Source organism: Harmonia axyridis, chromosome 5, assembly GCF_914767665.1.
Source record: "Harmonia axyridis chromosome 5, icHarAxyr1.1, whole genome shotgun sequence".
Lineage (NCBI taxonomy): Eukaryota > Metazoa > Arthropoda > Insecta > Coleoptera > Coccinellidae > Harmonia > Harmonia axyridis.
In genome coordinates, this window is record NC_059505.1 from 8601322 (window position 1) to 8626854 (window position 25533).

The 25533-nt window shown below is 33.9% G+C and overlaps 4 protein-coding genes across 5 annotated transcripts; 2 read left to right on the plus strand and 2 right to left on the minus strand.

The window, feature by feature from the left end:
* Positions 1–2176: 2176 nt before the first annotated feature.
* Positions 2177–6248, minus strand: LOC123680465. The gene is made up of 4 exons (XM_045618379.1): positions 5760–6248; positions 3009–3362; positions 2485–2632; positions 2177–2422 (listed from the first exon to the last, which is right to left on the minus strand). Exons 1-4 carry the CDS (start codon positions 6118–6120, stop codon positions 2320–2322), a joined length of 966 nt encoding a protein of 321 aa, XP_045474335.1. The 5' UTR covers positions 6121–6248; the 3' UTR covers positions 2177–2319.
* A 4932-nt stretch (positions 6249–11180) lies between these two features.
* On the minus strand, positions 11181–17522 carry LOC123680467 (transcription factor E2F5-like). Of its 2 annotated transcripts, none has more exons than XM_045618383.1 (6): positions 17267–17522; positions 17101–17210; positions 16760–17039; positions 16601–16702; positions 16403–16550; positions 11181–11479 (listed from the first exon to the last, which is right to left on the minus strand). In XM_045618383.1, exons 1-6 carry the CDS (start codon positions 17495–17497, stop codon positions 11331–11333), a joined length of 1020 nt encoding a protein of 339 aa, XP_045474339.1. In that variant the 5' UTR covers positions 17498–17522; the 3' UTR covers positions 11181–11330. The 2 variants fall into 2 exon arrangements, with proteins under 2 accessions (XP_045474339.1, XP_045474338.1); XM_045618382.1 differs by having other exon boundaries at positions 17264–17520.
* On the plus strand, positions 12891–14918 carry LOC123680466 (ATP synthase subunit beta, mitochondrial-like). Its single transcript, XM_045618381.1, has 2 exons — positions 12891–14280; positions 14336–14918. The coding sequence occupies exons 1-2, from the start codon at positions 13161–13163 to the stop codon at positions 14755–14757; spliced, it is 1542 nt and encodes a 513-aa protein (XP_045474337.1). The 5' UTR covers positions 12891–13160; the 3' UTR covers positions 14758–14918.
* A 4299-nt stretch (positions 17523–21821) lies between the features above and the next one.
* Positions 21822–25485, plus strand: LOC123680469 (S1 RNA-binding domain-containing protein 1). Its single transcript, XM_045618387.1, has 9 exons — positions 21822–21969; positions 22027–22407; positions 22459–22694; positions 22748–22904; positions 22952–23129; positions 23384–23663; positions 23943–24142; positions 24203–24392; positions 24593–25485. The coding sequence occupies exons 1-9, from the start codon at positions 21964–21966 to the stop codon at positions 25287–25289; spliced, it is 2325 nt and encodes a 774-aa protein (XP_045474343.1). The 5' UTR covers positions 21822–21963; the 3' UTR covers positions 25290–25485.
* Positions 25486–25533: the final 48 nt, after the last annotated feature.

Consider the following 25533-nt stretch of genomic DNA (forward strand, 5'->3'; position numbering starts at 1 on the left):
TCTACCAAACCATGGAAATAAATATTACCCGTCACTTTATATTTCCATCAAGATTTTGCTTTTTGAGGATGATATCTCATTTCTCATCACAGCACTGAATCTAACGGAACTCAAGATGAGTGTTAGTGCAAATCATTTCTGATTGGTGCTACAGGAACTCTCTCATATTCAATGTTACAAACTGATCTAATTACTTTCAAACTCGTGATTCAGATCGACAAGTTATTTTAAATGTCCTTTTGGAGACTTGCAATCATCCGACTTGAGGTTTCTGGGTTTACATGTCGTTATCACTCACAAATCTTGTTGATAATGTTTGTAGGAAGTTATGTAGTTCTTATTATGCTATAACTGCTTCAAAAATATATTGGCTTTGAACTCGTTATTGATGGTAGTATACACTCCTGAATTACAATGTGATTCTGTGGGGTGAATCGCCTGACATCAATTCAGTTTTTGTGACACAAATAAGATTAATTCGTCTCATTTTCAATCTGAAATCAAGGTAGTTCTGTAGATCCGTATTCACCAATTATATAGAATTCTTACTGTACCCTGCTTATACATCTTGAAATCCCTGCTGTTTATACAAAAATGTTAAAATGTTCCGAATATCATACCGGACAACAAGAAACTATTCGTTTTCCAAGGCATTGTCCAACTATTTTGTTTGACAATAAAACAAGAGTTTCAGCATAGCAGCGCTGGAGATCATAACTGAACTTTCCTCCTTTACATCTACATGTCAGAAAATTTAGCCTGCTGGAATCAATAATAATTTCCCTTAATGGAAAGTTCCTACCTGGAAACTGGGTTGGATGTATGAGGATATTGAATCAACTAGATTCAAACCTTTTGACAAAACCATCTGATGTTATGGCAACCATCTTCGATTTTGAAACGCCCTTTGAAACGGTAATAACTGACCGTCCTAGTGCAATAAGTTTCGTAAATCGTTGGATAAAAAGTTATCCATATAGTTCTCCGATGGATCCAAATCAGAGAGAGGAACTGGCATTGGGGTATATGGACCTAAACTGAGGATCTCTAAAACCCTGGGAAGTGAGCCCTCTATTTTACAGACCGAGCAACTGGCTGTTTACGTATGCGCTCAGGAGTGTCTTAAAATTAACCTCAAGGGTCCGTGTCACCACGGACAGCCAGACCACGCTGAGATCCCTGGAATCGTACTACCAGGGATTTCTGTTGACCTGGGGTGCCGTAACACCATAAGGCAACTGGCCAAAGGCAATAAAGTGACTCTACTATGGCTACCAGGGTACCGTGGTGTTTAAGGAAACGAAAAAAATAAACTTGCTAAAAGTGCATCAAGGTTAACACCTGCTGGACCTGAGCCTTTCTGTGGGCTAGGAAAAGACCAATATAAAGCAGCGGTCCAGCTATGGGAGTTGAATAACAGGATAATCCACTGGACAAACACTCCTGGACTTATTCAGACCAAGAAATTCGTGATGATTTCAGCTACCTACGCCAGAAAGCTCTTGAAGCTGTCACGAGCCGAGCTTCGGGTGACTGCTGACGGGGCACTGTCGGTACAAACATCATTTGTACCGTATGGGAAAGTCAGCATATGAGATTTGCAGGCTCTTTGGATCAGAAGCAGAAACAGCCGAACACATGGTATGCAAGTGTTATGAGCTGGCTGGCCTAAGAACCATTCATATGGGAAAGTTGGTCCTGGATACCCGAGAGGTAACGGCCAAGGCCCCTAAGGAGGTTGTCAGTTTTATCAACGCCATTGACGACCTCCTTGGGTTTCCATGAATGAGTAGGGTGGAGAAGAAAAGATATATACATGGTCGCAGTTCCTGGAAGGCTTACCCCGCCACAACGACCCCAGTTCAAATAATAATAATAATAGACTGAAGGTTTTGGAAGACAAGAGTTTCAGAAACCATGTGAATAACTACTAGCTGAGAGATGCTAGTTAGAAAGTAGCGTAGGAGAGTTCACCTTTAACTATTTCTGTCTCTTTTCTAAAACAGAATTATTGATCATTTATCTGTTTGAGATATTTCATCAAATAAGGGGAAGTAATAAACCACAATATAAAACTTGCAGAGTTTTTTTAATGTGCAATACAATATTTCCAATATAAAAATGACACCTGAAATTGTTAAACCAACAGATAGCAAAAAAAATGCATATTTTGCTAGTTCCATACTGATAGGTTTCGGTTCGTATTTGTCAATATCATAGTCTTCATCAGGGTATAAATAGCCATCTATGAGTCCTTTGAAGAGAAATCTACGCTTAAATAGTACTATGAAGCCTCCTTCGAATAGTTGTCTAATTTTTCTATTTATAATAGGAAGTAGTGGAGATCCGGCAGTCACATGAAAAACTTGAAAGCAGGGCATGAGGCTGTGTTTCATCATATGCAAATATGGTCTTCCCCCACCTGAAATGATATAGGTACTCAATTCCGCTGCATAAAAATGTTTCGTTCATATAATAATTTACCCACCATCCTGCCTATTTTTCATGTGTCTGGAATAGAACTTGGCTATATCATGTTCAAGTATAATGGCCATTTTGAAAGTTGTTGGCTTTGGCATCTCCAATAACATTATCTCTCCTAGGTTCTCATCCATCGGTACTTTCACCATATCTGAGAATGAAAAATTGTGAATATCTTTCGACCTAGTTTTTAGAGACTTGAAATTTTTGTTTAGTTAAGTCTTAAAAAGGAACAGATCCCTCTCTCTAAATGGAGAAATCATATGATGGAAATCTGCAGCCAAATATCTGGGAACAATCCTATTTATAGCAAGCTTCTGTGGAACAAGGACATTGTAACTGTTAACAAAGCAACAAAGGCCTTGATGGCGTGCAGAAGTCTGGCTGGTGAGACCAGGTGTTGGATAGTCACCAAATCATTAATTTGATTAAAATTCAAACACGTTATTAACTGTAGACAGGACTCTCGCAAGATACACAATCTTGTAGATACTACAGTAAAATAATAATATTTTTTCGAAAGTTACCTTGAATAATTCCCATATATTTGGATCCTTCATACTTCTCTGCAATCTCTTCAACGTAAGAATTCAATCCAAATATGATAAAATCAAGTTTTCCTCTTCTATAAACATCATCGATTGAGTCCAATTCACTCTCATATAAATCGGTGGAAAGCATGCTAGTAATTTTTGCTTGGGCCATTATGGATATCAAGAAACACCATATTAACCAAGCGAACAACAGAATTTCTTCCAGATTATTTCCAATGAAGCCGGAGGTGGAGCAAGTATACATTATTCGAAAAAGATGCCTTGCAGTACCGAAAATATTATTCATGCCAAAATATTTTCGAAGGACTATGGCAAGAACAGATGAAACTGCAAAAATGAAACGAACAAAGCAAGAATGAAATAGACAAAGATTGAGATATGGTCAAAAGCTAATCGTTAAATATAATATAATAAATGAAGAAAGCACAGTGAATTATATGAATTTCAAATGACAACTTTGCTTCCGCCGTTTTGCAATAGATAGCTGTAGCTGTTAGTTGTAAGTCGAAATAAATAGATCGTACATACAATAAGCTTAGGTATCTGTAAACATAACGCCATCGAAATATTAGCCGAAAAATCAGCGGCTGAGGCTCATCTAATGCTCTCAAATACTTATGGTGGGGTCTCTAATAGTGAGAGGACGTTCCGAGAGTGATTTCAATGCTTCAAGAACGTTGATTTTGATGTCGAAGACCGGCATAGCGGAAGAGGAAAGGTTTTCGAAGATGCAGAATTGAAGGCATTACTTGATCAAGACTCGCAACAAGAATTGGTAGGATCATTGGGAGTGACGCAACAAGCCATGAAAACGCCTGAAAGTCATGAGAATGATTCAGAAACAAGGAATTGGGTACCGTACGAGTTGATGTTGAACGGCATTTGTTTCTTTGTGAACAGGTGCTTGCAAGGCAAAGACGGGATGAATTTCATTGCATCGCATTGTGACTGGAGACGAAAAATGGGTTTATTACGATAATTCCAAGCGCAGAACATCATTGGTATATCCCGGCCATGCTTCCACGTCGGCGGCAAACCGAATACTCACGGTTCCAAGGTGATTAGATTAGATTTAATCAAGGAGGTTTCGTTTCACTGCGACCTAATTGTCTATTGTGCCCTTCATCACAGCTAATCTCTCCATAACGTAATCTACAGCTCGCCTTCCATTTCCAGAGTTCTGATAATCTCCAATATCTGGGATGGTTTCAAGGAGACAAATTCCTAACTTCTACAAGTTTCGAGTCCAAAGCAGGTTTTGCGTTGGCTAGCGATGGCGAGGCATTCCGTCACCGGAGTCTCTTCCTCCTCCTCACATAATCTGCACTTGTCATTTTCTGTTAGACCCTTTCTCATGAGGTGTTTCCCAAGGCGACACTGCCCTGTGAGGAATCCAGTGAGGAGGCGTAACATATTTTTACTAAGATCCAGATACTTCTTGGATCTAGTAAAGTCAAAATTTCGAAGAAACTTCTTGGAGTGATCCAAACCAGGAAGATTCCGCCAGAGTTTTTCTCTTTCGGTTACCTCCTTCTCCTGAAACTCTTTCTTGTAGGTACATTTGTCCAAACCACAAAAAGGTTCTGGGCCAATGAAAGGAGTTTATGCTCCTTTTCTGGCAAGTGTGTTGGCCTCTTAATTATTCCCTCTAATTCCCGAGTGGCCGGGAACCCAGATTAAAAATACTTCCAAGGTGATGCTCAGTATTTGGTGGGATCAGCTCGGCGTAGTGTATTATGTGTTGTTGAAACCGACAGAAACAATCACAAGCGATCGTTATCGAACGCAGTTAATGCGTTTGAGCCGAGCATTGAAAGACAAAAGGCCGCAATACAACGAGAGACATGATAAAGTAATTTTACAGCATTTAAATGTTCGACCTCATGTTGCGAAAGTGGTCAAGACATTCTTGGAAACGTTGAAGTGGGAAGTCCTACCCCACCCGCCGAATTCTTCAGACGTTACTCCCTCGGACTATCGCTGTTTCGATATATGGCACACGGCCTGGCTGAACAGCACTTCTTATGAAAAAGTAAAATTGGATCGATTCGTGGATCGCTTCAAAAGATGACCAGTATTTTCAACACGAGATTCGTAAGCTGCCCGAAAGATGGGAGAAAGTGGTGGCCAGCCAGAATCATAAATGTATAACCAGTTTTTTACAATAAAGCCGCGAATTTCGGGAAAAAAACGACGGTAGCAAAGTAGTACGCCTATGTATTTTATTATTTTTTGGTTAGATAGAATAGTTTTTTGTGACATAAACATCATCGCAGAGGCTGAAACCTGTAAGCGATATACAATTAACATATAAACAATATTTCAGTAGCCACATTTGTCAATGTGTCAATGATTATATCAATGGACGGGACCACATATAATTTAGGAAAGCCTTAAATTCCCTCAGTGAGTCTGTTGTACTCACAGTACAAATATTTTATAATTCAATATGTATAAAATTCAGTATTACTTTTTCTATTATAAAATCGTTATAGAAAAGATTCATCAAAAATGTATCTATGCTGAAGCATAGAAATTTTAAACTGATCACATCATCTTCAGATGATTCTTCTTGAATTTTGAATTCTGGTTTAGCGATCAACATGAACTTTTGCACGAGGTTTAAAATTGTAATTCTACATCCTAATGCAAATTTACATCTCGACCAAATTCTAATTTCACGTAAATGATTTCAAATTTTTAATAAATTCATAGTAAACTTACCAGCTAGCATTGTGAAATGTAAGTACCAGATTGGCTGAGTGACATATTCATAGACTTCTTCGGGTTTTGTGATCTGCCTACGTTTAGGAAGAAGAAGAGTTACCGCGTTATCAGTATGTGGATAAGTTACCTCAACAACGCCATCATTTTCCAGTACTCTTTGGGATTTTGTCAGCATGGTTATATTCCACGTTTTCAATATACCTCTTTGAACCTCAGATTTATTCTCCATATCCAAACTTGAAAACCAAGGGTTTTCTGTGGGATCAGGGATCGTATCATCTATGTCTATCACATTTAAATCAGCGTTCAGGTGTTCAAAGATTGTTTTTATGATATCGTAGTCTTTTCCTTCATACATTTCCGTTTTACCTTCATAATCTTTTACTTTTCGTATTTTGGTATGGTCATTAAAAGTGAATAATACATTTATGGGTTGTCCGTTCAAATCCCCGGTTTTCTCTAATAATTTTCTTTTGGAATAATCTATGCTTTCAACTTTTTCGAAGGTATTTTTGTAACCATTGTACGTTAAGAGGTATATTTCAGTTCCAAAGAGGATTGTTGAAAAGACGTTTAAATATTCATGCTTCCAGAATAGAATCAAAGTTTTTTTGACGATTACTTCATCATATTGGCCAATAAAAAACAATATTATTGTAGAACGAGTATCTAATATTTTTTTCTGTAGGAGTAGATCAACAGAAAGGTTCTTATTTTCATTATTTAAGAATATAATGTTGCATGGAGTTTGGACGATCTGAAAATTTCATTTTCATTATAATTTAGTCAACCGAAGGAGAATCTAAAAGGAACTCGAAATACTTTCTTAGAGATTAGGGATGATGATTATAAATAAAACTTAATTGGATTTCTAATCTAACCTACATCTTAATATGAATTTAAACAATTGTAATCGCATAGGTACATCTAATGAATGATGTACGTATTTTGCTGAACTCTTAATAATAGTTGAAACGCCTTTAGAAAATTCTCTCTGGCCGTCTTTCTACTCGTTCCTGTAGCCCCTTTCATCGTCCATCAATCACGTACGATGAATCGACAAATTCAAGTAGCGTAACATAAATTGGGAGCGTGCAAAATCGTTGGACCTCTTCGAGAACACTTATACATGGTGAACATACCGAAAATGAGTAGAAGCAAGATAGCAAAGTTTGCAGATGACCCTGTTTTTTACCATCACCGTAGAATGCGGAAATCAATAACTAGGCAGTTACAGATAGACCTTTTTAAACAAATGGAATACTTCAAGAAATGGAGATTCAAAGTGAATACGATGAAAACAGTTGCAATCTACTTCGGAGTAGGTACAGTAAAGAAAGATAAAGCAGGAAACGTCAAAATAGAAAATCCGACGATAGAATGAAAAAAGGAAGCAAAACATCTGGGAGTCATTCTAGATGAAAGAATGAACTTCAGTAAACAGATAGAAGAGAACAGAAAAAAGGCAAGGCAATTGCACGGGAGATTCTACCCGATGCTCAACCCAAAAAGTAAACTTTCCTTAGAAAAAAAGCTGAAGATAATAAATATAGTGCTATTACCAAGCATTACGTATGCAGGAGTAACCTGGTATAATACGAAAGACAATAAGAAAGATCAGCTACAAAGTACACTAAATACAGTAGTCATGAACAGCGGTTGGCTTCCCATGGTATATTAGCAACCAACAAATCAGAGCAGAATTGAAAATCGGAACTATTGAGAACTAACAAATAAAGAAGACAATATAGAGGCGCTACAAGCGCGCGAAAATAGAGATTTAAGAAAAATAATACAATAATACAAATTCCAACAAAAAAGACAGACAAGAGGAAATAGCTCTTTCAAAGAATCAAATAGAGGAAATAGTGTCATGCAGAAGGGAGAAAACTCTCCCAAATGAACAACAGTAGAAAATTTGAGAAATTATAGTAGAGGCTTAGGGAATAAAATTCCAGTCCTCATACAAAAAGACCTGTGTCTTCGAGAAATAACATGACCAAGAAGCTTTTTTGCAAAATTTCGAGTATTTCGTGTGTAGTACGTTGCGCCGTCTTGATGAAAATAAACGTCGCCCACTAATATCATATATATCCTTCAATTCCAGGCCTTATTCCCAAGATCGATAAACCTGGGTCCTGGAGTTTCATCAGCACAATGAGCTACAACAGCAATATTCCCATTTGTTCTTGAGCGACACGGTTTCGATTATTCACATCACTTACTCGACCTAACAGCTCAAATTCTCCACCAGCTATTGCCGGCCCAGAAGGTGCTTTAGTTTTGCGAACGATGATTATAAGATTTTCATCATTTTTGTACTGAATTTTAACCATTTCAATGCGTTGTTGAATCATGTATCGGTAGATTTTGAGTAATGGCGTAGTTTTTACTTATCAAAATGTCAAAAGATGACAGCTGCCCATTCTGCGAGTTATTCAAAATGAAGCGCTTATATTCGAAAACTCTATATATTGCTAATCCACAGTTTTATCCCTACACTTAACAAAATTTTGGTACTTACTCTTTGTCATAGGGATTTCGTGATTTTGACAACAAGTTTTCTACTGCCTTTTTGTTTTTTCGGGAATTTTTAAATTTTCCTTCATTTCTTCAATGCTCACATTTGAAATTTAACAGTTTTCCATAGTATTAATGATAGTGCCTCTCACGGAAATTAATATGCGTTTGCTATATGATAAAATTAAATTATGTATGTAGTAATTAAATATTGTGAAATAAAACTCTGTAGGTGATGATACCCTCGGGCGATTTACAGACCCTCAGGCCAAAAACATGTACTTAATACCCTTGGTACATAAATAGCTATTTTTGAAGGGTTATTTTAACTTAAATTAGATCCCTAAATAAGTTCTTTATTACTTTCCCATTGTTTTAAAGAATAAAATTGTTGTGATTTCTGACCTTATTAATTCAATTACTAAGCAACTCACGTTTTCTGGAGCATTTTGCTCAAACACATAAACACCATTGGTTGAAGATTTCCGAAGAACAAATAAAATTGAATTTAGTATATGAACGCCCGTTGAAGCGTAATTCGTCAGAATCGTAATGCCAGCTTTGTCCTCTTCATGCTGCTGTACAATATGATGAAAAATGTTAAAGATTGTCACGTTGTATGGATTTATTTGCTTTTTCTTAAGAGGACAATCTTCTCCGTGTTTTACAGATAAAAGCAATATAAAGAAATAGGAATGTGTGAAAAATGGTGGGGACATATTTATGAAACGACTAAAATATTTCTTTTGGGTACATTATTATATAAATGGTTCACTGCGTGAATTCTGATGAGTATATTCTGCTATGGAATCACTTTAATAAATCCTAAAAATGAGTAGACATTAAAGAATTTATCGACTCAGTCACGATAGATAAAGATAATTTGACTGGATTATGTAAAGTGAATTCTGGTTGATTGATTGCAATCAAAGAGCGACCAGGTGAGTAATTTGTTTCTACTAAGATGTGATTGAAAAAAAACTCGTGTTTTTTTGACGAAAATGCTTTCACTTTTCTGTACAAAGGCCATTTCGCTTAATTAGGTACTTATGCATAAGATGTATAAAAATACTGGTGTGTCCACTGATTGGATTTGGTTTAAAATAACATTCTGGTGACTTAAACACTATTATTGATTTGTATGATCATACTTTCGAGTTCTTTGTTGTATTTATTTTTTTTTGTTAATAAGGGGATATAGGTAGCCTTTAATTCTAATTGTTTTGATGCATATATTTGCTTTATATGTTTGTTAAATTTCAGTTTTTTGTCAAAGGTTAAGCCTAGGTATATACCCTCGTCTCTCCATTTCAGTTCTTTGTTGTTTATTCTGACTCTGATTTTTCTATTTTATTTTTGTATCCAAACAAAATAGCTTGGATTTTATCTTCGTTTATTTTAATTCTCCATTTTTCGAACCAACTTGCTAGTTCATCCAAATGTTTTTGCAGTCTCTTAGTAGCGCTTCTTACAGTTCTTCCTGAGGCAAGGACTGCCGTGTGATCTGCGTAAATTTATAGGGTGTTGTCATGTCTTGTCTATATGTCACTCGTGAATAGAGTATAATAAAGGTCCAAGTAGCGACCCCTGGGGTACTCCTGCCTGGATCTGTTCCACTTTTGATTTGGTTTCATTGATCTTAACATAGAACGATCGATTTTTCAGAGACGATGCTAAACTTATGCTGTCAGAATTTCTTTCTGTAACATCTTATAAGTAGTTTTACCCTTCGAGCCAAACCTCCTCTAAAGTTTTGGCGACATCTAGGAATGTGGCTGCAGTCTCATTACTTATTTTTTTCCCTTGTTATTTTTTCTATCGTTCTTATTAATTTCTTCCATTAGTAACGGAAACACCCTATTAATATATCTTAACGATAATCATTAGATGTCTCAGAAGAGCCTATTACCTGTTATCTCTATAATAATACTTCCTTATCATAAAGTAGATTCATTCCTCATCAAGAATATACCTTACTTATCTAAACCAATTAACTTGGCCGAACTTTTCAATTGTTACCTTAGTAGCATGAACAATTCTGAGAAAACTATATTTGACTACAACAAAACCGACTGGTACAATTACAGATATACAGGGTGATGGCCTAATAGAAGTTTATGGAAAACTAATCATAATTTATTTTGTGCTGAAAATTTGCATACTGCGGTTTGAGATAATGATCTTTCTTCCTAAAATATTTTTAGATCTCTACAGCTTCCGAAAACATATACTACTACTTCCTTATTTCAAATGGCACACCCAGTATATTATTGCATCATTAGATAGTTTTTTTGATCACAATTTCAGCAATATGGGTAAAACTGGTTAAAAACTCAACGATTCAAGAGTTTCTTATAAAAAAAACTCATTTTTTTAAATATTTCTACAGAAAAAGTTTTTTTCGAAAAAACCTTTTTCAATTCAGCAAACATTGAATATTATAACACTGTTTGCGGTTTGGACCAAAAATGTAGGTACAGGGTGTTTATCAAAAGAACATGAACTTGGATAACTCAAATTCATCAAAACTCAAGATTTTCTAATCAAAACATATATTTTTTTAGTCAATTCTACATATTAAAGGAGGAGTTACTCAAGCAAACCCTATACCTAAAATGAATACTTCAAGAGTTATCGGGGAAGAACATTAAAAGAGAAAAAACCGCAATTTCTATATGTGTGGAGTGGTTTGTGACTTCCGGAAAACTCAGAAAAAAAAAATTAAAATTCGATGTTCTATAAAATAAAACATTCATAAAATTTTGCATTTTATGAATAGTTCGTTGGGATTGTTGAGTAATCCATAAACCAATAAAATTTTTTTAAATGTTAAAGGATAAAGGAATAACAATTCCTATTTTATCACTCATGAATTTTCAGGAAAGAAAAACAAGAATGCAGAATATACTCCTTTATACAACCATTTTTCATAGAAAAAAAACAATAACAAATCAACAACTCATTGAAAGCAATACAAAATGAAATTAGTTTTAATATAATTATATAAATTTTGTTCTTAAAAATTATGGTAAAATATATTCAGGTAGATCACGTGTTAGAGGTCAAAGTGGATGTTGATTCAATATTACTCTGTTCTTTGTTATCGAAAAGATCTAAAACTCCTTCCGTTACATCGAGACCAAAGTTGTAATCTTGGTTCAAAGGTGAAGGGCTCAATCTCAAGAAAGGTTCAACTCCTAAAAATTACAAATGAGAAAGTATGTATATTGCATGTGAAAAAAAAACGATAATTTTAAAATTTGTGCGATTTCTTGGTATTGATATTATATGTATAGAAAATTACAAGGAAAATTTGATATCATATTGTATAAAACTATTTTCCTGACAAACCATCGACTGTGGATTTTACAAAACAATGATCAGCCATAAATGAATTCCAATGGTCTAAAAGTGCATAGATGCGCCATTGATGTTCGTGCAGTATAAAGCATGCCTCCAACATAAGATGTCTAAAATACTGGTGTGTTCACTGATAAGATTTTTTTTAAGATAATCCTGGCGACTTGGCTCGGCATGGGTCACTTATCTCTTTTCTTCCTTAAGATGGCGCTGTACAAAGAATTGACTTACAGTGACTTAATAAACCACAGTGGCGCCACGATTGGTCTCGTTTTTGATTGGCTGCTGGTTTCTGAGCCTAAATATGGCGGCTTTTTGTTTACATTCTCCATTTACCTCATTTTTAGGATTTATTCGAAATGTAAGGCCAATTTTTAAGTCACTGTAGTAGGTATTCTTCAGTTGAATAAATTTTTTCCACATACAAATCTATCAGGCTCAATAATTTCAATTTTGAGGAAAAATCTGCGAAAAGTCGTTGATTTAACCTCAAAACACGAAATTGATAGAAATACTAGATGCGGAAATCAAGTGAAAAGGGACCAATATCCAAGAAGGCTGGTCCCTTCGAAAGTCGCCACTTTAATCCTCAAGTTTTTCAAGAGTAAGTGAGCACACCAATATTTTAGCCATCTTACTCCAACATTAGAGAGAAAAGGATTAAACCCTTTTTTGCCTATTTTTGTAGAGTATGATACATTGTTGAATTCGTAATTTTTTTCTTCATCACCTCATAAGGAGAGCCAATATGGCGTCCATAAAAAAAAAAATTGACTAACGCGTCTCTAAAACATTGAAAAACAGAAAAAATCTGAAGACGCCATTATAATCTCTATATTGGATAATGGCTATAAAGCGAATTTCGTGAAGTTATCTCCAGAAACAAATGAGATATGCAGAAAAAAAGGAAATCTCGATTTTTAGTTCTTTCGAGATATCCCGGGAACCGTTGGAGATATTTTGGATCTGTGAACACCATCGAGATATCTATTCCATCTCGATGGTTAACACCAACACACTAATCCCTAAATAACGCAACTTTTTTGTAATTTAATCCACCCTGTATTTCTAATGGTTTTCGATATCCCTGTAGTGCCCCTCTAAATTGTTCTAACCCTATACTAAATCATTGATAAAGTCCATAGAGTGAATTCAAATTGACAAAAAAATGATTTAATGATGACAAATGACCAAGTTTTGCTGAATTCACAATTTTTTTAATGAATGCATTCATAATCGTAACAATTTTCTTCGATTCAATCTTATTATTTCCGAGAAGTCCTAACAATAATCAAAATGTTGGTTGATTATCAACTCACATATAAATTATAATCATTTTGGGAAAAATTGAAAGGTTTTCTCATAAAACCATAGAACTACATCTTTTGATTACAAATAATTAATGAAATAGTAGCCATATAGCAAATTGTCCTACTGACATTATTTTCACTACTAAGGAATTATTATTCTGCTGATATTTAAACTTGGAAGATATTTGAGATTAGAGATAGTAGAAACATGTTGAATTTATCGCAAAAAGTTCTATCATTTGGAAAACGGTCTTCGATACCAACCAAGTGGTTTAAGAGATTCGAGACCTCTAAACCTTCACCAAAAACGGACACACCCGAGGTACCCAATGCCGGTTCAGGACAAGTTGTTGCAGTTATTGGGGCTGTGGTAGATGTACAATTTGGTGAAGTACTACCACCCATATTAAACGCTTTGGAAGTTCAAGATAGAAGACCACGTCTGGTGCTAGAGGTAGCACAGCACTTAGGCGAGAAGACTGTTCGTACTATTGCAATGGATGGAACTGAAGGACTAGTTAGAGGACAACAAGTCACGGATACTGGATATCCCATTCGAATTCCAGTTGGAAAAGAAACTTTAGGTAGAATAATGAACGTGATTGGTGAACCAATCGACGAAAGAGGACCTATTGCCACTGAAACTATAGCTTCAATCCACGCAGAAGCTCCCGAATTCGTGGAAATGAGTGTTAAACAAGAAATTTTAGTCACGGGAATTAAAGTTGTGGACTTGTTAGCACCATACGCTAAGGGAGGAAAAATAGGACTATTTGGTGGAGCTGGTGTAGGAAAAACAGTTCTCATTATGGAGCTCATCAATAACATTGCAAAAGCCCACGGTGGATATTCAGTATTTGCCGGTGTTGGAGAAAGAACACGCGAAGGCAATGATTTATACATGGAAATGATCGAATCGGGAGTAATAAATTTAAAAGAAGGGACTTCAAAGGTAGCTTTAGTTTATGGTCAGATGAACGAACCTCCAGGAGCAAGAGCAAGAGTAGCTCTAACTGGACTGACCATTGCCGAATTTTTCAGGGACAAAGAAGGACAGGATGTTCTTCTTTTCATCGACAATATTTTCAGATTCACCCAAGCTGGTTCTGAGGTATCAGCTCTGCTAGGAAGAATACCATCTGCTGTTGGTTATCAATCCACGCTAGCTACCGACATGGGAGCTTTGCAAGAGAGGATAACATCTACAAAGAAAGGATCGATAACATCTGTGCAGGCTGTTTATGTACCAGCAGATGATCTGACAGATCCTGCGCCAGCAACTACATTTGCCCACTTAGATGCTACAACGGTGTTATCTAGAGCTATAGGTGAACAACTGATAATTCGAAGTTCATAAATTTTTTCATTATAACAAATTTTCAGCCGAGCTTGGTATTTATCCCGCAGTAGATCCATTGGATTCCACTTCCCGAATTATGGACCCGATAGTTGTAGGAGAAGAACATTACCTAGTAGCGAGAAATATACAGAAAACATTGCAGAATTATAAATCACTTCAAGACATAATTGCTATACTAGGCATGGACGAATTGTCTGAAGAAGATAAAATGACGGTGGCAAGGGCTAGAAAAATTCAACGTTTCCTCTCTCAACCTTTTCAAGTAGCCGAAATATTCACCGGGCACCCTGGAAAACTTGTAGCTCTTGAAGATACCGTGAAAGGATTCCAGAAAATTTTGAAAGGCGAAATGGACCACATTCCAGAAATGGCTTTCTATATGGTTGGCAATATCGAAGATGTAATGAAAAAGGCTGAACAATTAGCTGCCGACAGATCAGTTTGAATTCAGCAGAGTTATTGAGAAATTTTTTGTTAGTTTTAAAATTCCTACAAAATACAGTTTTTATGGTTTTAATTTTAAGTATTGAATAACTGTGTCATTTTCATAAAATGTTCATTCTTCCTCAAAATTCAGTTAATTGTATAATAAAATTATGGAAAGAATTCATATGAACTCATTCATCAAAATAACCTTTTTCTTCTATCAATGCAAATCAACTTAAGGATGTTTGGGGCTACATTTTCTTTAGTAACCAATATTTGAGAAAGAGTGATCAGGATATGCATTTTTACTTGTGCATTTTATAATCATGTCTTCGTCAATACATATCAAACCTTTGTGTTTCCATCTCAAAACCTTAATTTTGAAAGCTTTCAATTTATTAAGCGTATTGGCTTTGAAAGTCCATACAGATATACAGGTGTCCTGTAATAACTAAGTTAAACTTATGGAGAATGCCAACCTGCTATAAGAAAAATTTTCATAATAACGATTTCAATGATTCAAACGATTTTTAAATGAATGTTCATAAGATCGATTTATCTTTCAAATAATTGTTATTTGTTTTGTGGTGAAAGCACTCTTGATTTCCATTGTTTATGTTATGACTGAAATAGTTATTTATAATACAAGTGCAGAAGGCATTGATATTCTTCCACGAGTTCAAAATTCAAAAACGAGCCACGAAGTGGCGAGTTTTGGAATGAACGAGTGGTAGAATGAGCCTTCTGTACGAGTATTATACATTATTTTCTCTAATTCATTGCATTTTCGTTGAAATTAATGAAATTTTCCATAAATATAATTTAGTGATTTTTGCATTGAAAAATGTTGGTTGGCAAAACTGATTTCTTTAAGGCAAATTGATGAATTGACAGATAAAGCCATAGCGGAATGTTCGGAGTGCCAACATAGAATAATAAAATATAACCATGAAAACTGTGCGTTTCTGATATATTCCCGCACGATTTTGTTCTACAAGATGTGGAAGAATGAACGGAATAACCACAGAATTAGAGAAACATTGTTCATTAACAACAATATTTTTTTATGATGATCACCATAAATAGACAAATTAATTATGTAGTGAATCATTAGCACACTACATTTTGTTTTCTTCAAAATGAGCTAAATTTCATGAAAAAAAAGCTTTTAATGAAAACAGTTCTCACAGCCTTTCTCTAAAATTTTAGATATTTTCTTTAATGTAAAGTTAGCATAATGATTCACCAATACTTTACTGAAAATTTCATTTGTTTCTATTGAAAAACCATCTCACATAAAGTAGGACTTTTATTATGGGGATTTTGCATAGCAGGTACGATACCTTTTGACTAACATTCTCCTTACGTTTTACATGATTCTAGGGTGGTTCTAAAGGAGAAATCATGAACTGAATCAGTATAATATGTCAAATTTTTTCCTACCATACTATCAAGTCAAAAAACACTTAAAAAGCCCAATTCAAACAAAATATCGGTAAATGTTTAGTTTAACGCCCCCTCACCAATTTTAAAAATATTTTATGATTCATTGCGATGTTTTCATGACATCATTTTCAATTAGAACACTAGCAATTGATATTTGAATAACACTTACAGAATACAAGCTTAATATTCTGGCGAATAATTTGCCATCTGAAACTTACCTTCTGGTAATATATCATAATTCCTTTTTCTGTTTTTATTATTTCTAAATATTATTTCCGCAGTAGCTAAATCTTCATCTTCTATTTCAAACTTTTTTCTTTTGGGAGGAGATTCATACTCATCAGGTTCTTTCTTCACAGAAGTCTCCTAAACAAACATATTGTAATAAACACATCAAAATAATTACTAATTCTTACCTTCTTTTTCATTTGAGTAGGAGGATCAGCCCCAGTCAACAAATAAGTTGTCATTGAATTTGAGCAGGATTTTAATTTGAGATTGTAATGTTCATTAATATTCTAAAAAAATATTGTAAAAACCATAATAAATTAATTGCAGATAATCATCTACTTTACTTGAAATTTGACACTTGTTTCTTCCACAGGACAGTTGACAACGATAACAGTTTGGTCTTCGCAGAAGCAATTTTTGAAATCATCATGATTAACATATAATAATTTTTTTGTTTCTATATCTTCAGTTATATTCTTTATGCTCTGTTCAACCCATATCCTATACTTATCTAATTCTAGTTCATACTCATCTAGTTTTGAAAGTTCTTTTTTAAGGTGCGTCACTTTTAATGCAAATTCTTGGGTATTACAACCTGGCAATGAATCTTTGTAGGTAAATGGTCTGAAACAAAAATTACCTTGTGAATCTAAAGTTATTGGTATAAGAAAAATTATTGACTCACTTCCATTGTATACTATTCTTATTTTTTTTTTCTATCAATCCAATTCCTTCGAGAACATTGGTTATATCATATATTCTTCTCTTCTGCCTGACTGCCAGCATATCGGCTGCCTGAGAAAGATAAATATTAGTAATGAGAAGAACATAATTTTTTTATTGCTAACCACTTTGAGATCTAAAATACCACCTGCTGATTTCTGTAGAAGGTTTACAAACTTTGTTGTTAATAATCCTAAAGATTTTTCAAATCTACTTTGCGAACACTCCGACATTTTACATTTAGAAAAAAAATTATAAATAAATAATTGAAAAAAATGTTCTAAAATTACTAAGGCTTGTTTTGATTTCAAAAAAACTGGAGAATCGACTAACGACTCGTTTCTTCGTTTTTGACACATATACTGCACCTATGACAGTTTTCATGTCATCTTGACAATATACCTAACCTAAATTAACTACTTTCGTTCGTAATTTTCCGAGTTGCTTACTCGATTACCAATCCGGGTTCGCCATAAAAAAGCATAGGCCATAAGTACGATTCAATTTTAAATATTCAAATAGAATAGGCCATCACTATAAATTCCCATAAATGCAGAATTATTGGCAGCATTGCATAAGCATAATTCAAGTTATAACTCAATTATCCATTCAATAATTTCTTTAATGCATAAAAAATTATTATCATTGTTTAAGGAGAAGATAGTTAGTTACTTCGGTTCAAATATCATTGGAGGAAATTGGGCAATATCGTTAGAGGGCGCCACTCCGGAAGAGGCCCAACATGATGGGTTGCCTATGTGCAATGTTGAAAATTCAGACGAGTAATAATTTTTGGGTATGGTGAACAACAGATGTCTCTAGTGCGTTTCTTGTTCAATCTTTATTCATCTTTCTGTCGTCGAGCAGGCATCGGAAGAAATTCTCTTGGCCGCAATACATTTTTATTACCCTTGCCGCATGCCGGCTAGCTGCATGAAAAAGGGTAGAGCCTCAGAGTAAGAAGTAAACTGTTTACTTCTTACTCTGAGGGTAGAGCTATTGTTCGAATCGTATTTTTGGTCATAATATTGTTTTAAAAGCTTCGTCGCCCTACCTTCAGACTGAAATAAAAAAAAAAATTGGCACGGGAAAAAAATTAGACATTCTATCTCTGTTGACAGGTAACAAAATATAACTTTCTCGAAATTACTTTTTTTCCCGGGAAAAAAGTGAGTGTAAAGATTATACATATATCCGGGAAAAAAGTATAGTCACTTTTTTGCCGGATAAATTTCGTGAAAAGTTTTAATAATATTGTTAATTTAACTAATAAAGAATGTTATGCGTTATTTAATGAGCACACACGAAACTATTGTATTTTGTCCACCCTGTACCACTTTTAATGATCTTTTGAAATTGAGAGTAGACGCTGGTGATAAATATAAATACAGAAATAGAAAGAAACGGAATACTGATGTCGCCTACGACAATCATGGACGCCTGGTCGTTTTTCAATAATTTTCATTTTGCCCCCCCTGAGAAAAATTTCTGCGGGCGCCCATGCCTCAGTTACGAATCGATGTTAAAGTTTCATTTTATTCAAATATGTGATAGCCTTTTAGAAATAACAGAAAATGATACTTTCAACATAAAAACTAGACATAAAGCAAGTTCTCTTTTATTAAATATTCATTCTTTTAAATTTATTTGAAGTATCATAATTTCTTATGACGTTTCATTCCAGATTAATATTGTAAGCAACATGATGCAAAGTGTAGCGATTGACATTAAAGTGTGCCAAAACCATTTGAACAATTTAGTTGATCATTTCAAAAATTGTAGGGATGATAATGTTCTCGAGGAAAAACTTGCGGGAGCTGGAAAACTAGCGGCTGTTCTTGAGATAGCTCAAGATTTTTCTCCATTATATACTGTAAGACGAAAGTATAAACCAAAATTGTTCGATTATGAACAGACGGAAGATCCAAAAATCGCTTTTAAAATAAATTTCTTTTGGAAAATAATGGATCAAACACTAAGTTCCTTAAATAGTAGATATAACGTTAACGTTTTTTGTTTTATTTGTGATATTCTTAAATTAAATGACAAATATCTATTGAAATGCTGTCATGCTCTTCAACAAAAGCATAACTGATGACATGAAAAAAAGAGACTGAAATGAAAGAAAATGATTTATTCAACGAGATAAGAGCCCTAGGATTGTTTTCATTATCTGAAGCGAAAATCCTCTTGAAATTCTACAATATATTTTTGAAAATAATCTAACTTCTTCTCTACCGAATCTTAGTATTGCCTCAAGAATCCTTCTCACTTTACCTGTGTCCTGTGTCTGTTGCTTCTGGTGAGAGATCATTCACTGAATTAAAAATTTTTAAAAACTATTTGAAGTCTACCATATCTCAAGAAAGATTTTCTGGATTAGCAATCTTAGATATAGAGCAAGAGATACTCGATAAAATTGATTGATTGATAATATAAAAGAATTTGCAGCAGCCAAATCTAGAAAAACATCCATTCAATTTCTGGATTGATCTTAATTAAATGTTTATGCCTTTATGAATAATTTATAGAAGAATACAGCTTAAGTTTTGAAACACATTTGAAATGTATTATGTTACAAATAACACCATAAAGTTCTTAAGACAATGAAGGTTGCTGATAGATTTTCAACCATTCTATACTAAATTCTCGACAAAACTTCAAAAAAAAAATTTCCGATTATACAGTAGTACTTTTCTCCACCTCCCCCTTTGAGGGGCGCCAAAATATGTTCCGCACGCGGGCGTTGATGTCCCTTGCGGGGGCCCTGAGCAATATTATTCAATGCTTAACGCCGATCTGAGAGGGGAAACTTATATGGAATTTTATAATTTTATTTTTCATGAAAAATCTCTTTGCAAACCAAAATTCGATATAATTTGAATCAAATATTCAGCTGAAAAAGTCTTATATGTATATTCATAAATTAAACATTCACGTCCTATCACAAAACAAATGAGATTTTCACAAAAAAGAGAATAGTTTTTTTAAATCAAATTTTCTTTTTCTTTTGGCAGTATTCCAATATTTTAGTTACCTATTTGAGGTAGATAACCTTGACATGAAACTATTCACTGATAACAATTTTACATAATCAATTAATTAAATTTAAAATTCTCTTTTCGAAAAACTAAAAAATAGTCTTATACTTATTTTTCTCCAATCACAGTATTTCTTTTCAAACGCAAATCAGATCATACATTCCCTTCACGATTTTCATTTCAGATAATCCGGTCCAGAGATATCGTGATCACCGCAAAATTGGTTTTTTTTGCGGAGCTCTAGGAGATCGGCGATAGCAACATTCGCGAAGATTATTTTGACAAATAAAAAATATGTTAATATATTATAAGGTTATTATAATATGTACACCAATTTTCAAATTAATAAATTGAATAGTCTGCGCGAAAAAAATTCTTGAAAATCCGTCTTTTTGAAGCCTTCTAACTGTATGTAAGAATGAGCGAAATCCGATAACAAAAACAAACCCCGTTACGACCAAAGCAATAAAATCCCAAGCTCGAAACCTGGGTCATAAACATCGAAGTGTTTCTACTTTACTTGGCTCCGATTATTTACTCTTCACGTCAAGTTTTGTACCCAATGTAGAAACCTTTTTACCGACAAATGATTATAGAAATAGCCGCCTAGAGGGCGCATTAGGATGGACCCCAAAAATTCTGAGTTTGCCACATAATTCTAATAGGTACCGCCACATACGCACATCCAATGCCCTTTGCAGGGCGAGTAACCAACTATCTTCTCCTTAAACAATGTTATTATCGTAAGTAATTGCACAAGTGCATCAAAATTACCGATAATTTTGCATAACAGCGTGTTGTCATAAAAACTGCATGAGTTCATTTTCATTTTTGGAGAAAGAGCCCGACACCGAAGGTGGAGGGCTCTTTCTCCAAAAATGAAAATGACCGAATGCAGTTTTTCAAAGAAAACACGCTGGAATGCGAAATTATCCGGTAATTTTGATGCACGAGTGTAATTCGGGGGAATATTTCCCGAATAAACTGTTACATTACTTGTCAAACTGATTTAGAATGGAATTGCCATAGATTCCAACTGTGTAAGATGCATAGAAACTAAGCATCTATGAACAGAACAATTATCGCAGTGCAGTTTCGCTTCCTACAATGCAATTATCGCTGTAATTTTCGATAATTGTTCTCCAGATACATAGAATTTTTGACAGGAGGGAAATATTCGTAAGTAATTGCACAAGTGCATCAAAATTACCGATAATTTTGCATGACAGCGTGTTGTCATAAAAACTGCATGAGTTCATTTTCATTTTTGGAGAAAGAGCCCGACACCGAAGGTGGAGGGCTCTTTCTCCAAAAATGAAAATGACCGAATGCAGTTTTTCAAAGAAAACACGCTGGAATGCGAAATTATCCGGTCATTTTGATGCACGAGTGTAATTCGGGGGAATATTTCCCGAATAAACTGTTGCATTACTTGTCAAACTGATTTAGAATTAAATTGCCATAGATTCGAACTGTGTAAGATGCATAGAAACTATGCATCTATGAACAGAACAATTATCGCAGTGCAGTTTCGCTTCCTACAATGCAATTATCGCTGTAATTTTCGATAATTGTTCTCCATATACATAGAATTTTTGACAGGAGGGAAATATTCCATGAAATTGCTGCTTTAAAACTTCGGAGCACGCCTCTGAGTCGACATTTATTCGTTTCGGGTATCTTCGCGGCAATTCTCGCGACTTTCAAAAACTGATTGTCATTTTTCACTAGAAGTATAAGTACAATAAAATAGTATAGAAGAGTTATTCCAATTCGAAGTGAAAATGAGTGTAATTTGTTTTTAACGTTATTTAGAATTTAATTTTGAGAGTTCTCTTTTATTTTAGAAAAGAAAAAATACATTTTCTGAAGAAAAATGTCCTAAAACTCCCAAAACTGAATGTATTGGTGAAGAAATTCAACCAAACTGGCAGGATTTTGAGTTGTTGTCTCACGAAACTAACATAGATCCTACAGTAGCAAAATCAGTGATAAAACTTCTAGATGAAGGCAATACTATTCCATTTATTGCAAGATATCGTAAAAATATGATCAACAATATGACACCTGAAGAATTGAGAGTTATTAAAGAGGAATATGAAGAAATTATTCACTTGAAGTCCAAATTGAAAAGTATTACCAAAACTATTGAAAAAACAGGTCAACTAAATCAGCATGTCAGGAGGTCATTAGCTGCAGTAAGAACAATTGAAGAATTAGAGCATTTGGTAAGGTCTTTTCAACATTTGTTCTATGATTACTAAGTAATTTTTGTTCAGTATGCCCCATTCAAACCAGAAAGTAAAAGAAGTTTGGCAGAAAGAGCCAAATCCATTGGTTTAGATAAACCTGCTCACAATATTCTTTATAACAAGTGCCAAGAAGACCTTACTAAATATGTGAAATCTGATCAGGAAGGACTAAAAACTCTGAAAGATGTACAGAAAGGCGTTGTCCACTTTATAGCATCAATAATAGCTAATGATACAGAAGTGTTAGGACATGTCAGAGAATTGTAAGAGTTTGTTGTTCAATCATTGATATGAATATTATATTTCAAAATTGTAGGAGGGAGAAACATTATTTTATTATCGAAACAAAAAAAAGTTCTACAAAGAAGGATGAGAAAAATTGTTCAGATCACAAGAATAAAAATGTAGACGAGTCAAAATATAAATTATACTTCGACTTTAAAATTAGTAATACTGACATAAAACCTCATCAGGTAACTTTTATTTATATTGAATCATTAAGATACAAAATTTAAATCAGGTTTTAGCAATAAATAGAGCAGAAAATCAAAAAGTGTTGACTGTGAAAATAAGCATACCTGATTTCATTTTTAATAAATTCAATTCATTTTGTACATGTAAGTTTGCAATACATCCAGGAAGTGAGGCCCGATATTTAATAACGAAAGAAGGAATTGAAGATTGTTATGATAGATTAGGTATGTTGATATATTTTGATCAATATATGAATGAGGTATACTTGATGATTTTGTTTTAGTCATCAAAGTAAAAAAAATAATTTGAAGCATCAACTTTTCACACTTTATAAATTTGATCAACTCAAAAATATTAAGATTATGGCATTCAAAAAGTTTCCATGATTATTATTATAGCCATTTTAGATTGAAATAATCGAATAATGGTACTTCTGCTTTTCTCATATGTTCCAGTATTATAAATGAGATATTTTCAGTTCGACCACTGCTGGTTAGAGAAACCAGATCCACTCTTAAACTAATGGCAGAAAAGGCTGCTATGGAAACATTCAGCCAAAATTTGAAACAGTTACTACTTGTTAATCCTATTAAAGGAAAATTTATATTGGGTATTGATCCTGGATTCAAAAATGGTTGTAAGTTAGCATTAATATCTGAAACAGGTAGTCTACATGCTAAAGCTACTATTCATCCCTTTTCTAGAAGTACTTCAGATGAAGCAGCTTGTGTTCTTAAAGATATTCTAACAAAATATAGGTGAGTTATAATTTTGTTGATGACTGTCAAATTTTAATTATTCATTATTGTTAACAAGAATCAAAGAACGTAGTGATCAATAGGAGATATACATATAATGTTATAATAATAAAGGCTCCCCTGCCATAGTATGCTATGTCAACATAATTTGATATTTGTTTAATTTTTTCTTTGATTTCTTTTAATTTTTTTTTTAAATAATCGGTATTACCTCATTAATAAATATATAGATAAGATCAAATTATGCCAGCTTGTATCTTAATTAGGTTATTATTACAGATGTGAACTTATAGCATTAGGTAATGGAACAGCTTGTAGAGAAACAGAATCCTGGTTATCAGATTTAATAAATGCAAATACATTTTCACCTCTCAAGGTAGCCTATACCATTGTCAGCGAAGACGGGGCATCAATTTATTCTTGTAGTCCTGAAGCAAAAAAAGAGTTTCCTGATTTAGATACAAATATAATCAGTGCAAGTATGACTCAAGTTATTTAAAAGATTCTACAATAAGTGGACTGTTTTTATCCATTTTTAGTTTCCTTAGCCAGAAGAGTTCAAGAACCTTTAGCTGAATTGGTAAAGGTAGAACCACAGCATTTAGGAGTTGGAATGTACCAACATGACCTAAGAAAAAAACATCTCAATGAAGCATTACACGAAGTTGTATCAGAGTGTGTTAGTTTTGTGGGTGTGGATTTAAATACAGCATCTCAATGTTTACTTAAGTAAGTTGATTGGATTTTCAATAAATATTTTTTGGGATGTATACAGAGCACAGAGATACCACATCGACAAGTCAAAAATAGGCCTTAGTGATAGAAAGATTTTTCACAATCCCTTTCAAGGGAGGTTTTTTAAATGATCCATTGCCTGTATTTTTTTGATAAAATGTATATCAATATTCTAATATTTATTATATTTTCAGGGAAATAGCAGGGTTATCTGAGAAAAGAGCGCTACAAATTATTCAGTATCGTGAAAAAACTGGTAAATTCACTCATCGTAAAGAGCTACTAAAAGTAAAAGGTATAGGTGAAAAAGTGTTTCAACAGTGTGCAGGTTTTTTGAGAGTTGGTCCCATCAATATTGAAGAAGAAAATAATTTCTATGATTCCCCGAATACAACAAAATTAGATAGGACTATAATTCATCCTGAATCATACTCTACAGCAAGAGAATTACTGAAAAAAATCAATTTGAAAGAGGTAGATATTGGGAGCCAACATTTCATAGAAAAAGTGGACAAAAGTAAAATAAGGGAAAATCAATTATCAATTGAGCTAAAAACAGATGAGCAATCAATAAAGTTAATATTAGAAGCCTTAAGTAAACCCTTGAATCATGATCTTAGAAGTGAATTGAAGATTATACCATTGTTTAAAAAAGGCCTTACAAGTGTAGATGATCTGAAAATAGGAACTGTTTTAAGTGGTAAGGTGACCAACGTAACACATTTCGGTTGTTTTGTGGATATTGGAGTCAAATGGAATGGTTTGATTCATGTCAGTAAAATGAAAGGAGTCCAATTGAAAATTGGCGATAGAGTTGAAGTTGAGGTAATAAGTATCGAGTTAGAACGTAAACGAATTGGACTCAAATTTCTGAAAATATCCTCCAGTTAAATACTTAAAGACATTAAATTATTAATTTTAATTTGTTTTGTTTGTTATTTGATGATTTATTATTGATTGATTATATTTGTGAAATATTTTGAAGTTTTCAATAAAATTATCTCAAGAACTAAATTGTTATTGTTTGAATTTAGTTTTGAAATTACTTATGTCATTTTATTCGCCCATATTTGAAATATTCAAGGCAATGTCGATTTTCACCTTCAAATTTGTGTCTATATTACAATTTACCCGA

What these genes read in the sequence shown, in the direction of transcription:
- LOC123680466 (XM_045618381.1), top strand. Translation starts at nt 13,161, where the DNA reads ATGTTGAATTTATCGCAAAAAGTTCTATCATTTGGAAAACGGTCTTCG. An exon ending in GGTGTTATCTAGAGCTATAG is followed by an intron (nt 14,281 to 14,335) that starts GTGAACAACTGA and finishes ACAAATTTTCAG; the next exon opens with CCGAGCTTGGTATTTATCCC.
- LOC123680467 (XM_045618382.1), bottom strand. Translation starts at nt 17,497, where the DNA reads ATGTGTCAAAAACGAAGAAACGAGTCGTTAGTCGATTCTCCAGTTTTT. An exon ending in GTATTTTAGATCTCAAAGTG is followed by an intron (nt 17,211 to 17,263) that starts GTTAGCAATAAA and finishes TATCTTTCTCAG; the next exon opens with GCAGCCGATATGCTGGCAGT. An exon ending in CTACTCAAATGAAAAAGAAG is followed by an intron (nt 16,551 to 16,600) that starts GTAAGAATTAGT and finishes ATGTTTGTTTAG; the next exon opens with GAGACTTCTGTGAAGAAAGA.
- LOC123680469 (XM_045618387.1), top strand. An exon ending in TTAGGACATGTCAGAGAATT is followed by an intron (nt 22,695 to 22,747) that starts GTAAGAGTTTGT and finishes TCAAAATTGTAG; the next exon opens with GAGGGAGAAACATTATTTTA. An exon ending in TACAAATATAATCAGTGCAA is followed by an intron (nt 24,143 to 24,202) that starts GTATGACTCAAG and finishes ATCCATTTTTAG; the next exon opens with TTTCCTTAGCCAGAAGAGTT.
- LOC123680465 (XM_045618379.1), bottom strand. Translation starts at nt 6,120, where the DNA reads ATGTATGAAGGAAAAGACTACGATATCATAAAAACAATCTTTGAACAC. An exon ending in ACATTTCACAATGCTAGCTG is followed by an intron (nt 3,363 to 5,759) that starts GTAAGTTTACTA and finishes TCATTTTTGCAG; the next exon opens with TTTCATCTGTTCTTGCCATA. An exon ending in AAAAATAGGCAGGATGGTGG is followed by an intron (nt 2,423 to 2,484) that starts GTAAATTATTAT and finishes ATATCATTTCAG; the next exon opens with GTGGGGGAAGACCATATTTG.